Genomic DNA, 15070 nt, shown 5'->3' on the forward strand with positions numbered 1-15070 from the left:
ATATTTTCTAGAGAAATGAAACAAAGCATGGCATTTAAATAGACCAACTAGTTCTCAGTAGGTTTGATATTTTTGACTACAGTACCAACAAGGCTGAGGTATGGCGTCTTAGTAAAATGTGTTGCAATCAGGTTCCCCAGTTTCAAATGAATAATGTATACAAAATCATAGTGACAAGTCAGATTAAATACATAAAATATTTATTTGTACAAAAGGCTTATGTTGGTAAAAAATAATAAAATGCTACATATGAGTACAAGGAGAGACATAAATACAAAGGTGTTCCTGGTCCAATGACATACGAATAGTTCATAAGGCATTTGGTGATCAGAACTGTATATACAATGTACATTTTGCTGTGTACATGAACACAATTACTGTACAAACATTTAAAAACAAAGGCATGTTCATAATAGTTTGCATAAATGACTGATGTGAGCAGATACTGAACAGTTCGCAAATACAGCCCATGTATTTTGTCAATACTACCAACATACTGAATTGCAGTTTAAAGGTATGCATTAAAAAAAAACAATTTCACATGAGCAGACTAACGCATCTTAGGGGGAAAGGGTTTAAACTGCTGAAATCCACTGTACAAATAATAATAAAAAAAATAACCTAACTATTTTCTGTTTTTCAGGCTTCTTGCTTAGGGCTCAACATCATAGCTTCTTGTTGGATGTTTAAATAGCACCAACTTTGATTCTCTGGAGTGAACCAAAGCACAGGACCAAAACAGTATAAAATACAAAATTAAATGTCAAGATGATACAGATAGCAGTTCAACAAGAATCATTTCAAACCCAACTGTACCTTTACCCATAAAGCATCCTTTCCTATTGCAGCACAACCTTTGAAATAGCCTTCCAATTAGAAAAAAAAGCAATATTAAAAGTAAAAAAAAAAAATGCACTGACATGATCTGCAATTTCACACATTAGCAAACCTGAAAGGAACAACACACATCTAAAAAGACATCACAAGTGCTCATGCGTATGCTTTGTGCAATGTATCAAAACTCGACGACTTTGAAAACAGAATTAAATAAGCTTGATATTAAAGATTTAAGTGCAAGCCAATGTGTACTGCAGGCTGACCCTAAAGTTAAGCTCATTAGCTGGATAGAAAACGACTAGCGTGTACAATGTGATCATAACTAATCCAGAAAAAAACAAAAAAAATCTGTGGAAATAAGCATCACCAAACTTGTTACACTTGAATCTCACGAGTGTATAGCATACTAGAGCACCATAATGCCATTAGTGTAAAGAATACACTATACAAAATAAATTCCAGTCATGCTTAGAAGTTGTTTGCGGCTGATGGTTTCGGAGCGTCAGCAACATAAGGCTGTTCTGTGGTGACAATGGTGAAGCCCATCAAACATTTTCTCTCTAGTCCCTCCATCCACTTTATACCGTTCGGTGACATTTGCAGATCTGGGATGGTCATAACCAGGCGTGATCAGAGGTAGAGTAGCTGTGGTCCACCCCAGCATGTGACGAGCCCAGACCATCTGACTCCAGAGTCCACACCATGCTCTCCACATCGATTTCAACGTCCTCTGCAATTTTCAACAAATAACCACCCATTAAAATAGGCTCGAGAACACAAACGCTGTATTAACCCTGTAATGCCTGACATGAAATAGAACAATCATTAAAAACCTTTAGTAAACCTTTCATTTAAAGTGTTGATTAAAATTATTTTAGCCAACTTAGTTACTGATCATAACAGTAATAGAATATAAACATTTTCAAGCTCACATAAACTCTAACAGTAGTTAAGAATATTAACATCTCAGCCGTTAGATGATCACCTCTCTCAGAGTCGGATCTCTCAGAGGACACAGCTGAGCCAAGGCTGTCGTTACGCATCCTCTCTGAACCGCCCTGCAGTTTCTCCAGCCGTGTGCGCAGTTCTCTCTGCTCCCAGCGCAGACGATCCTTCAGGAGCTCAGCACGCTCATCCTGTTCCTGCAGCTTCTGCAAGCACACATGAAGACCCAACTTTAAACCATGTGCATCTCATTAAATCTCTCTGCATCACCAGGACCAGAATCACTTGCTTCATATCCGATTAATTGGGCTAGCTCCTTACTCCCCTGGCAGACTGAAAACCCTTAAAGCATTCATAGTAAATGTTCCGTTGCATGACAAAACACCAATATTTGTGTAATTGAACATTTAAGCAATTTTCTAAAAAGTCGGTCTTGTAATAGCGATCCATCAATAAATGGCGACATCTTGTGGATGCTTCAAGAATTGCATGCCTTCATGACACATGCATATGAGTGGAAACAACAGTATTCATAAATACAGCAATTTGCTTTGAATTAAAAACAAAACAAAACAACTTTATTAAATCTAACAGCCATTCATGCACAAATGAGATGTGTTACACTGCGATTCAAAAGTTTGGGATCAGTAATATTTTTTGTTTTTTTAAATAAGTTTCTTATGCTCATCAAGGCTGTGTTTATTTGATCAGTAATATTGTGAAATATTATGATGTAAAATAACGTTTTAATATACATTCAAATTTAATTTATTCCTGTGATCAAAGCTGAATTTTCAGCATCATTATTCCAGTTTTAAGTGTCACACTTCAGAAATCATCCTAATATGCTGATTTATTATTAGTGCTGGAATCAGCTGTGTTGCTTAATATTTTTTGGAACCTGTGATATTTTTTTTTTTTTTTTTAGGATTTTTGATTAATAAAAAGTTAAAAAAAAAAAAACAGCTTTTATTTAAAATAGAAATAATTTCAAACAATATACACTGTTGTTCAAACGTTTGGGCTCAGTAAATTTTTATTCTTTTTTTTTTTTTTTAAATAAATTACTACTTTTATTCAGCAAGGATGTGTTAAATTGATAAAAAGTGATGGCAAAGACATGCATTGTTAGAAAATATTTATATTTTGAATAAATGTTTTATTCATTAAAGAACCATGAAAAAAGTATTACAGGTTCCAAAAAAAATATTTGTCAGCACAACTGTTGCCAACATATATAATTCTAATAATAAATAAGCATATTATAATGATTTCTGAAGGACACTTAAGATTGGAGTTGACAGCTGATGAAAATTCAGCTTTGCATCACAGGAATAAATTATATTTTAAAGTATATTAAAAAAGAAACCATTATTTTATATTGTAATAACATTTCACAATATTACTGTTTTTTCTGTATTTTTAATCATATAAATGCAGTCTTGATGAGCAAAAGAAACTTCCAAAAAACATCCAAGTCTTACTAATCCCAAACTTTTTAACAGTAGTGTATAGTTTAAGTTTGACATTAAGAAACAGAAACAAACTCACAGTGAGTAACACAGTGGAAATCAAATCCAACAAAATCCTAAAGATGTAACTTTATTTACACTGATAAAACAAAATGCTCAGTTGATACTCAGGGCTGTTCTACCAGAATGGCCACTGTATGTCCCTTTAAACCAGATACTCTAAACGTCCCTAAATTATATCAACCATATTTACCATTTATTTAACATAATTTAATTTGTGGTCTCTTTTTTCTTTTTGCTTAAAAGCATAAAAATTCTAAAGGCCAAATAAACATTATGCAACAACACTAGAAGTGACAAACAAAAGACTGCAACTTAAACATTAATAACTCTGATAGAATGCCATTCAAATGGACTCTAATGTCTTGTTTTCACTGTTTTTATACTTTCCAGACCTTTTCATAATGACACTGCTGAAATAGTTGTGTAATAAGCATCAAATAATTGGTTGATCTCATTAATTTTACTTTTACTTTTGTATATCATTGTTAATTTTGGTAATATCGTCAAGTTGGCTCACCTTGATGTGCAGCTGTGCTTGTCTGAGCAGATTGAGGGTTGTGTTTCTAGCTGAATCCGAGGACAGAGGAACCTGCTGCTTCAGCTGCTCCAAACAATGTTTTAACTGAGCTCTCCTACATCCACAAACACACAGCAACATAAAATTTACCAACATGCAAAACCACAAAGACATATTTCATTTCACAAAATAGCAAAATCTGTCTGAAATTAAATTTATGGCAACAGTTTACAAAAAGCAATATCACAGCAACAGTGATGGGACTGAATTACTGAAAAACTGTACTAATATTTAAAACAACAGCACAATTGCTGAACTGAAGGACAGAATGCAAAATAAAACTTAGTTACCTGTGTTTCTCCAACTCATTGTGAACAGACCTGAAACAAAGAACAACACTTGTTCATATTAAATATTTTATTAGTTTATTTGCATATAATTTGTGTGGATACTCATTTTGTAGACATTACCTTCTGATTAAATTGACCTTCAGTTAAAAATACTTGAGCAATTTAGCACTTTATTTGGGGACTCTTAATATTTACAATATTATCAACTTGATTGTACAGACACTACTGGATGAGAACTGAACTAAGCTGAATGATGATGAGAGCTGCTTTATAGATGAATTGAACCCATTCCATAATTGATGAACTTCACACAGTTATAACTGAACTGAATCAACAATGAACTGACTTTAACTGGAAACTGACAGTTTACTATTGAAAGCAGAATTGAATTTTGCTTGCATCATTAAATCATTATTTTCCTGTTTAACACTGTAAAGCTGCTTTAAAATTTCTATCATGATTTAACAATATGTGACCCTGGACCACAAAACCAGTCATAAGGGTCAATTTTTTGAAACTGAGCTTTGTACGTCATCTGAATAAATAAGCTTTCCATTGATGTATGGTTTGCTAGGACAGTATTTGGCAGAGATGCAACTATTTGAAAATCTGGAATATGAGAGTGCAAAAAATTCAAAATATTAAGAAAAATCGCCTTTAAAGTTGTCCAAATGAAGTTCTTAGCAATGCATATTACTAATCAAAAGTTACGTTTTGATATATTTACAGCAGGACATTCACAAAATATCTTTATGGAACATGATCTTTACTTAATATCCTAATGTTTTTTGGCATAAAAGAAGAATCGATCATTTTGACCCATACAACGTATTGTTGGCTATTGCCGCAAATACACTTGTGCTACTTATGCAAGGTTTTGTGGTCCAGGGTCACATATTTGTATCACTCCAAACCCATTTAACAACAATATTTTAAAGAATGTAGGGCTCCAAACAAAACTGGACCAGAATTTCATTATATTTTTCAAAATATCTTTTGTGTTTCAGATAAGAAATAAAGTCAAACAGGTTTGGAACAATGTGAGGGTGATTAAATAATGATAGTCATCTTTGGGTGAACTAACAGTTAAAAAGTGAAGGATCACTGTAGAATAAAGTAAAATATTTTCTGAATATCAAGGATCTCATTAATCAATGTTTTAAAAGCTGAACCGAGTTGTACAATAGCAAAAGAATGGACAAAAGAAGAGGATATCATGTTTGTCTGTGCACCTTACACTCACCTGCTGTTCCCAGGCGAATGACCCTTTGATTTCTGCTTTTTTCTCTTATCTGTAACTCCTTTACTGTAGAATGGAAGCACTGAGGCATAACCGTGCTCGGCCTCTGAAAATGTATAATACATAACATGAGAGATCAATAGCCCAGCCTACTTCCTTTTATGTACGACCCTTATATACAAGCTAAAAATAAGTTATTTTGGAAATCTACACAAACAAACATCAAACATTTGACTGGTGCCCGACTATAAATCTAAAAGCACAGTCAAACAGTAAGATTCTACTGTATAAGTTAGAGGAAAATATCTGCTATATGTCAGCATCTCATTAAATCAGCTGTGTTGTGAGACCGCTTTCTGGTTTTGGCGCCATCGAACGATTTGACAATTTTGAAACCAATGTTTTCCACTGTAACAATGTATTCAGTCATTATGTGACGTATTTGTTAAACCGCAGTAACTATAGCAGAATAACGGGCAGCGCTGCTACATTTTCAAATCTATGACGATTTCGCGCCTTTGTGTACAATACAGAACTGAAATGTAGGTCACCTAGCCAAACACAATAATATCAACCATAAAAGCGATGTTTACCACTCTACAAACCCACAAACAAACCTCTGCAAAAAAGAAAACACACTCAGTGCCCACATGAAAAAAAATATTTGTGCAAACATTAATGAAAGTGTGCAAAACACAAGCAAACAGCAGACTGTCCGAAACGGCTTCGGTTTCAATGCAAACAATGTGAAAGAAACAACGCGTCTAATACCTCTTTCCCTCCGCTCCAAATATTCAGCTGCCTGCAGAAGCACTTGAATGTTGCACGCATTTACCTCCATTTCTGACAAACAATGTTATTTTGAAAGCACCAAGAGCGACACTGTTCTATTGAAGTGTAGAGGAGAGTTCGGCTGATCCAGCTCGCCACGTCATACGCGTCAGACGCATCACGCCCTCCTCCACCGCTCCCTTCATCAGACACAAAAACAACTCGCATATTACACTAGTATTTTGCGCTTACCTATTGATGGGAGCTCCAGTTAAACACGAGGACAACTTACACTAGAGATGAGTTGCAAAAGCCCGTAAAGTGAATTCACATTATTGAAACTGAGTGGCCCATGACAAAACGTAGGCTTTTATTTTGTGATACTTTTTGATTCTCATGACGAACATTCTAAAACAGGCATAAAACGTAGATAACTGTAAACATATTTTAAACAAATATATATTTTAATAATTATTACAATTAATTCATTAAAGATAATAAAATGTTTAATTCATAATTGGTCTGAAGTGATTTTTTTGTCTTCAATTGTTAAAATACAGATTTATTAAAACAACACAATAATAATAAATCCACCATGATAATAATACCGTGTATTATTATCATGTGCACTTGACAATAGAATAAAGGTGCAGATGCAAACAGATGAAGTGAATACAAAATATTGATTTTGACACTTTTGTGACACTTGCATAACAAAACAAAAACTTACAATTCAAAATACACAATTTACTAAAAATAATAAATATCATTACTAAACTAATGTAAAGTATGCAAATTAAAAACATGTAAAAGTAAAACATTAAATAAAAGCAGGTACAATGTATAAAAGGTATCAAGCTGTTACTTCGTTATAAATCTACAAATAAAATGTACAATAACATATATTAAAATAATTATTTAAAATAGTATCTGAATTATCAGATATTAATAAAAATAATATGAATATTAACACTGAATACATCTTACACGAAAGAGTTTGCAGAAGGCCTACACGGGCCTTTTTCATTTTATAGCTCATTTTTGCACCGGAAGTATCAGTGTGACGTCAGTTTGTTATGCGCACCAGCTGATCATCAACCAGAGCCTACAGAAACACTACTCACGCGCACAGGAGCATACCGTTCTCCAGAATCGCGAACCAAACATCGGTTTCGTAATATTTGGAGGAAAACGTGACGGGATAGTAAATGTTTATAAATGAAGACGGCGTTTCGTTCAGTCGTGCGAGTTGTTGAGCGCAGCACTGAGGGACAAAACACACTGGCCTGCTGAAGGTTTCTTTTTTGAAGGCGTTTGCATGCTCTTGTTTTGACGCTGTGCCTCCACATAATTATATAATACAATGGAAGCGATTCTTGCATGCTTAGGAAGTAGTTTGTTGGTCGGTTTCGCTGGAGACGTGTAAAAACGCCAGTGCTTCCTAATACTGTACTTTCAATGCAAATCAGCTAGATCGCAACGAAAACTCTTTCGTCTGCGAAAAAAATGTGGTGGAAACTCTTCTTTTTGCTCCTGTATTTTTTCATGTTATTCATTCTGGCTCGGTTTTTTGAAGCCATCGTCTGGTATGAGACAGGAATTTTCGCCACTCAGCTGGTGGATCCGGTGACTTTGAGTTTCAAGAAACTCAAAACCATTCTGGAGTGTCGTGGACTGGGATACTCCGGCCTGGCAGAAAAGAGGGATGTGAGGGAACTGGTGGAAAACTCGGGTAATTGTCTCCAGCCGAGCCGTTTAGCTTCACTGACACGTATACTCTGATGTAACAATTGAATTTGATCATGATCATGCAATGTTTGCTTTTGAAGGGGAGCTGATGCAAGGAGAGCTCTACTCCGCTCTCAAGAATGAGAAGGAGCAAGTGGGATCTGACTCCAGCACCACTTTCAACGGAGAAATGCACTTTTATGAATTAGTGGAAGACACTAAAGATGGTATCTGGTTAGTTCAGGTTAGTATTAATCCAATATCTAAATGCGAGAATGTTTGGGGGAAGCTAGCCCAGAGGTGAATAAACAAAAAGTATTATTTACTTAAATGTCATTCACAGCCAACATTCTCTTCAGCTGAGAAATTAAATTCTGATAGTTAATGCAGCTTTTAAATGAGATGAGGGCATGACAATAGTTACAGAATTTTTATATGAGCTATTGTAAAGAGATACACTCAGCCGCAGCCTATCTAACCTACTCATTGCAATGAAATGTAATGTCTTTGTCCTGTTCTCACATACATTAAGATGTCTATCCCAATTGAATTCAATCTAAATGTATCATTGAACGTAAAATAGACATAGGTGTTACTTTTGAATACATATGTTTTTAATTACATAATCTATCTATTAAATGTCTTTTTTTATTGTATTTTTCTACTTCTTAGGTAATAGCCCAAGATAGAAATCCACTGTTGAGCACTACCAACTGGGGCAAAATGGTACAGAAGGTTTCTCAGTTTGGCATTCGAACTGGCACTTTTAACTGCTCAAGTGACTCAAGGTAAGAAAGAATCAACTTATTTTAACAACTGAAAATAGGTTATTCACATACCTGTAAGCTGACCAACCAAGAACGGCATGTTTGAAATGTACTGTATGATAAACAGCTGAGCCAAATATGTGTGTGTGCGTGCATGTTTTTAAAAGAATGTAGAGTATATTCTTTGTTTTTTAAAGAAATTGAGTGTGTGGATGGGTATGGAAAATTTATTTTCATGTTTTTGTTTTTTTTTGTTTTTTTTTCTAACCAAAAGTTAACATCAACATGTAGTAATAATAATAATTATTTATATATATATATACACAGTGGGTACGGAAAGTATTCAGACCCCCTTAAATTTTTCACTCTTTGTTATATTGCAGCCATTTGCTAAAATCAAGTTCATTTTTTTTTCTCATTAATGTACACACAGCACCCCATATTGACAGAAAAACACAGAATTGTTGACATTTTTGCAGATTTATTAAAAAAGAAAAACTGAAATATCACATGGTCCTAAGTATTCAGACCCTTTGCTCAGTATTTAGCAGAAGCACCCTTTTGATCTAATACAGCCATGAGTCTTTTTGGGAAAGATGCAACAAGTTTTTCACACCTGGATTTGGGGATCCTCTGCCATTCCTCCTTGCAGATCCTCTCAGGTTCTGTCAGGTTGGATGGTAAACGTTAGTGAACAGCCATTTTTAGGTCTCTCCAGAGATGCTCAATTGGGTTTAAGTCAGGGCTCCGGCTGGGCCATTCAAGAACAGTCACGGAGTTGTTGTGAAGCCACTCCTTCGTTATTTTAGCTGTGTGCTTAGGGTCATTGTCTTGTTGGAAGGTAAACCTTCGGCCCAGTCTGAGTTCCTGAGCACTCTGGAGAAGGTTTTCGTCACAGGATACAGGATATCCCTGTACTTGGCTGCATTCATCTTTCCCTACAACCAGTCGTTCTGTCCCTGCAGCTGAAAAACACCCCCACAGCATGATGCTGCCACCACCATGCTTCACTGTTGGGACTGTATTGGACAGGTGATGAGCAGTGCCTGGTTTTCTCCACACATACCGCTTTGAATTAAGGCCAAAAGTTCTATCTTGGTCTCATCAGACCAGAGAATCTTATTTCTCACCATCTTGGAGTCCTTCAGGTGTTTTTTTAGCAAACTCCATGCGGGCTTTCATGTGTCTTGCACTGACGAGAGGCTTCCGTCGGGCCACTCTGCCATAAAGCCCCGACTGGTGGAGGGCTGCAGTGATGGTTGACTTTCTACAACTTTCTCCCATCTCCCGACTGCATCTCTGGAGCTCAGCCACAGTGATCTTTGGGTTCTTCTTTACCTCTCTCACCATGGTAAACGTTGGGTCCCCACCGGACGGCCAGCTCTAGGAAGGGTTCTGGTCGTCCCAAACATCTTCCATTTAAGGATTATGGAGGCCACTGTGCTCTTAGGAACCTTAAGTGCAGCAGAAATTTTTTTTTGTAACCTTGGCCAGATCTGTGCCTTGCCACAATTCTGTCTCTGAGCTCTTCAGGCAGTTCCTTTGACCTCATGATTCTCATTTGCTCTGACATGCACTGTGAGCTGTAAGGTCTTATATAGACAGGTGTGTGGCTTTCCTAATCAAGTCCAATCAGTATAATCAAACACAGCTGGACTCAAATGAAGGTGTAGAACCATCTCAAGGATGATCAGAAGAAATGGACAGCACCCGAGTTAAATATATGAGTGTCACAGCAAAGGGTCTGAATACTTAGGACCATGTGATATTTCAGTTTTTCTTTTTTAATAAATCTGCAAAAATGTCAAAAATTCTGTGTTTTTCTGTCAATATGGGGTGCTGTGTGTACATTAATGAGGAAAAAAAAATGAACTTAAATGATTTTAGCAAATGGCTGCAATATAACAAAGAGTGAAAAATTTAAGGGGGTCTGAATACTTTCCGTACCCACTGTATGTATATGTATGTGTGTGTATATATATATATATATATATATATATATATATATATATATATATATATATATATATATATATATATATATATATATACAGTATATATGATATCGTAATCATTATTTTCACAAAAGCCTGCATTATTGCACACTACACAATTTGGCAACCTGAACTGAATTTTAGTTACACCACCCTCACTTTGATGTAATGGACAAAAGTTTTTAAAATAGGAATTATAATTCAATTATAATTAGCAATTATAAATTAGCACTTCACTAATTAATCTTTAATTAAGAGATTTTGCCAAAACACAGTTTTAATCTGATGTTCTCCCTTCATTCTGACTTTAGGACTTTTTTTCTTTTACTTTACAAAGAAATTTGTCGATTTAAATTCATGAATTAAAAATATTAATCATAGGAGAGGTGTCATTGTCTGAGAAAAATATAATAATAATGTTGTTTTTATTCCCCCTTGTTAGGTATTGCCATAAAAGGGGCTGGATGAAGTCCACCCTCATCATGTCCGTCCCACAGACAAATGCATCCAAAGGAAAGGTCATGTTGAAGGAGTACAACGGCAGACGCATCGAAACAGAGCACATCTTTAAATGGATGACTGCGCACGTCGCCTCTCGCATCAAAACCATAAGATTCTCCGAGCAATTAATGGATGACTGGTATCAGATGGAAAAGCAACCAGTAAAGATGTTCTTGTTTGCCAGACTGCTTCAGCCCCCGGCGTTTTTCTCAGCTCTCAGCATCAAATTCACAGGGCGCATCGAGTTCATCTTCGTCGATGTGCGCAACTGGGACAACAACACCTGTCTGGAGGAGATTGGGGTGCAGCAAATGCCCTCATACATCCTCAAAACACCAGAAGGCATCTACAGATACGGCAATAGCACCGGGGAATTCATTTCCTTGCATGCCATGGATGCGTTTCTTCGGTCCGTACAGCCAGAAGTCAATGACTTGTTCATTTTGAGCTTGGTCATGGTCAATCTAATGGCTTGGATGGACCTTTTTATTACGCAGGGAGCCACCATAAAACGCTTTGTGGTTTTAATCAGCACACTAGGGACTTATAATTCCTTACTCATAATTTCCTGGCTGCCCATCCTTGGTTTTCTTCAGCTTCCATACCTGGATAACTTTTATGAGTACAGCCTGAAACTGTTGCGTTACGCAGACACCACTACCATTGCCTCATGGGTCCGGGCCGACTGGACCTTCTATTCTTCTCATCCCGCTCTCTTCCTCAGCACTTATCTAGCCCATGGCCTTCTCATCGACTACTTTGAGAAGAAAAGGAGATGTAGCAACGAAGACCAAAATGCAAACAACCTAGAATGGTTGTCAAGTCTCTGGGATTGGTACACCAGCTACTTAGTACATCCCATTGCCTCGTTCCAGAACTTTGAGTCAGACTGGGATGACGATCCTAACTTCCTTTTGGAAAGATTGGCATTCCCAGACCTCTGGCTTCACCCACTTGTTCCAATAGACTACATCAAGAACCTCCCCACTTGGAAGTTCAGACTCGCACGATCCGAGGGGCCCAATCGAGTGGAACGTGACGACCGACAAAAAGCCATGACAAACCCAAATGGTGACTCCAGCGGCGACCAGGAAGTGCGTCACTGCAGTTCAGAAGTTCTTCATGGTAACAACAGGTGTTCAGCTGCAACAAAGTCAGAAGAGTCTTGGTCTGAGGAACAGGACACTGATTGGTCTCAGTGGCCTTGTGGCATGCTCCACTGCACGGAGTGCGTTGTGTGTCTTGAGAACTTTGAAACAGATTGCCTTGTAATGGGTTTACCGTGTGGCCATGTTTTTCACCAGCAGTGCATCGTGGTCTGGCTAGCTGGTGGGCGGCACTGTTGCCCTGTGTGCCGGTGGCCATCGTACAAGAAAAGACCCACAAGACAACATGCAGCTGAACATCTCGAACCAGAATAGCCCTTGTGCGATTAGTTTACGTCTTGCTTCCTGCACTTATTTAAAAAAAAAAAAGAAAAAAACAAATGACTTGATGTGTTCATCTTTAGTCTTTAGATTCATAACATTGGCTCCTGGGTTTTTTGTTGGTGGTTTTAATTTCCACAGTTATTAATTAAATTCATACTTCCCAATACTTTTTCAATCTTTTTTTAAACAGGGATAAAAACTTGATTTGGGTCATATGCCCTGTACTTAGAGTTAAAAAAAAAAAAAAAAAAAGAATAGATTTTAAAAGCTAAATTATGCAAATGCTAAAATATTGAATGGTAAATTCAATGCATACATGAAGTTTTTCTGTTGTAGCACTCATCATACATCCCAATCAGACAGAAGAGAAATCCATATGTTCCTGTGCTTGAGATTTACATTTTGTGTTCAGTGTGTCTCCAAATGTGAATAATCTGTCTGAAATTGAGCTACCCTACTAAGTCATTAGGGAAATGAAGACTTGAGATGTGAGTCTCTATATAAAGGATTAAACAACTGGGCATGTGAATATATGATTTTTTTTTTTGTTTGTTTGTTTTTTTTTTTTTTTCCTGAAAAGAAGAAACTTTAAAATTGCCCTGTGCACAATTGAAAATGGCTTAGACATTGAAATGCAATTCTTAATGGCTCCATCTGCAATTTAAGTTGTTGTCTTGTTGGAGCATGTCAGTTTGGTTATTTTTGAACAGCATTTTGCCATTAACACTAATAAAGAATTTACCCTCTTGACTTTTGCTGTTTGTCACGGTTTAAAAGTGGTTTGGGAACTTAAACCTGTAATTGCGTTCAATTCAATAAAGTCCAATTTTTTTCAAGTGGTACATGCGAATCCCCTCAGTTTTTTCCAGTCACGACCATTTTAAACTGAAATGGTAAGTAAACGTTTAAATATGAGTTAATCCACACATATTCTACACAACTGTTGTTTTTACATGTTAAAGAGGCTGGAATTCCTTCCTTGCACCTTAACCATACTTCTCTTACAATAATTGACCATATCACCCAATAATAGTACATACTACAGGTATTAATGAGGTCTGCTTCAGAAGCGGACATACAACCGAGACTGCCTCTCTCCACTGCTTTTGACACGGTTACCCACCAAATCCTCCTGTCAACCCTTTGTGCAAAGGGCATGTTAGGAACCGCACTCCAGTAGTTTGAGTCTTACCTCTCAGATAGGACCTTCAAGGTATCTTGGATGGGTGAAGTGTCTAAGTCGCAACATCTAGCTACTGGGTGCCTCAGGGCTCAGTTCTTGGACCACTTCTTTTCTGTCTACATGGCATCACTAGGTTCTGTCATTCAGAAACATGGCTTTTCATATCACTTCTATGCTGATGACACTTAACTCTACCTCTCATTCCATCCTGATGATCTGATGATAGCTGCTGTTATCTCATCATGTGTAACAGACATTTCTTGCTGGATGAAGGACCATCGCCTTCAACTTAGCCTTGCCAACACTGAACTGCTTGTGAATCAACAAACCCATCACTTCATCGCAATTTTACCATCCATCTAGGCGCATCAACTGTAACTCCGTGGGATTTGTGATTGATGATCAGCTGAATTTCTCGGACTATACTGCTAAAACTGCCCAGTCCTGTAGATCTGCTTATACAACATTAGTAAGATCAGACCCCTTCTTTCAGAACATGCTACACAACTCCTTGTTCAAGCTCTTGTTTTGTCCAAGCCAGGTTTTGCAGTGCTGTCTTGGCAAGTCTTCACACATCGATTCCATCTTCATTTGCCCTTCTAACTCCTAGTGCTTTATATTCTAATTCTACTTTATCTATTTGTTTTTTAAAACACTTGACCCTCTAACACAGGGGTTTCTCAACTTGGCCCCCAAGGTCCACTTTCCTGCAGAGTTTATCTCCAACCCTAATCAAACACACCAAGCTCATCAAGGTCTTCAAGATTGCTAGAAAGTTACTGATAGGTGAGTTTGATTAAAGTGGCAGGTAAACTCTGCAGTGCTAAAGTGCACCTTGAGTGCCAGTTGAGTTGAGAAGCCCTGCTGTAACACTTGCACTCTCTGTTTGATTAATACAAAATGCATATTGTTTTTTATTTAGTACTGTCGTGAGTAAGATATTTTACATAAAAGATGTTTACATACAGTCCACAAGACAAATAGCTGAAATCATTCAAATAAATCCCTTAAAAAGTTTGGGAACCCTTGGTTCTTATTACTGTGTGTGGTTGCCTGGATGATCTACGACTGTTTTTTGTTTTGTGATGGTTGTTCATAATGCCAATAGTTGAGCCCCTTGTTTGTTCAGAACAGTTAATCTGAGCACTGTTCTTCAGAAAAATCTTCCAGGTCCTGCAGATTCTTAGTTGTCCAGCATCTTTTGCATATTTGAACCCTTTCCAGCAGTGACTGCATTATTTTAAGATCTTTTCACACTGAGGGACTCAAACA

General features: G+C 36.9%; 2 protein-coding genes across 2 annotated transcripts; one reads left to right on the forward strand and one right to left on the reverse strand.

The window, feature by feature from the left end:
* Positions 1-178: 178 nt before the first annotated feature.
* On the reverse strand, positions 179-6377 carry mxd3 (MAX dimerization protein 3). The gene is made up of 6 exons (XM_051104431.1): positions 6196-6377; positions 5428-5530; positions 4185-4214; positions 3835-3949; positions 1823-1988; positions 179-1567 (listed from the first exon to the last, which is right to left on the reverse strand). The coding sequence occupies exons 1-6, from the start codon at positions 6263-6265 to the stop codon at positions 1452-1454; spliced, it is 600 nt and encodes a 199-aa protein (XP_050960388.1). The 5' UTR covers positions 6266-6377; the 3' UTR covers positions 179-1451.
* Positions 6378-7270: 893 nt separating this feature from the next.
* On the forward strand, positions 7271-12870 carry rnf103 (ring finger protein 103). The gene is made up of 4 exons (XM_051104434.1): positions 7271-7927; positions 8025-8167; positions 8596-8711; positions 11127-12870. The coding sequence occupies exons 1-4, from the start codon at positions 7702-7704 to the stop codon at positions 12604-12606; spliced, it is 1965 nt and encodes a 654-aa protein (XP_050960391.1). The 5' UTR covers positions 7271-7701; the 3' UTR covers positions 12607-12870.
* The last annotated feature ends 2200 nt before the right edge of the window (positions 12871-15070 follow it).

Source organism: Labeo rohita, unplaced genomic scaffold (genome assembly GCF_022985175.1).
Source record: "Labeo rohita strain BAU-BD-2019 unplaced genomic scaffold, IGBB_LRoh.1.0 scaffold_72, whole genome shotgun sequence".
Classification (NCBI taxonomy): domain Eukaryota; kingdom Metazoa; phylum Chordata; class Actinopteri; order Cypriniformes; family Cyprinidae; genus Labeo; species Labeo rohita.

Coding starts and splice junctions, on each gene's coding strand:
- mxd3 (XM_051104431.1), bottom strand. CDS start 6,265: ATGGAGGTAAATGCGTGCAACATTCAAGTGCTTCTGCAGGCAGCTGAA. Junction 5,531..6,195: donor TTTGGAGCGGAGGGAAAGAG/GTATTAGACGCG, acceptor ATACATTTTCAG/AGGCCGAGCACGGTTATGCC. Junction 3,950..4,184: donor AATGAGTTGGAGAAACACAG/GTAACTAAGTTT, acceptor TTGTGGATGTAG/GAGAGCTCAGTTAAAACATT.
- rnf103 (XM_051104434.1), top strand. CDS start 7,702: ATGTGGTGGAAACTCTTCTTTTTGCTCCTGTATTTTTTCATGTTATTC. Junction 8,168..8,595: donor ATGGTATCTGGTTAGTTCAG/GTTAGTATTAAT, acceptor TCTACTTCTTAG/GTAATAGCCCAAGATAGAAA. Junction 8,712..11,126: donor AACTGCTCAAGTGACTCAAG/GTAAGAAAGAAT, acceptor CCCCCTTGTTAG/GTATTGCCATAAAAGGGGCT.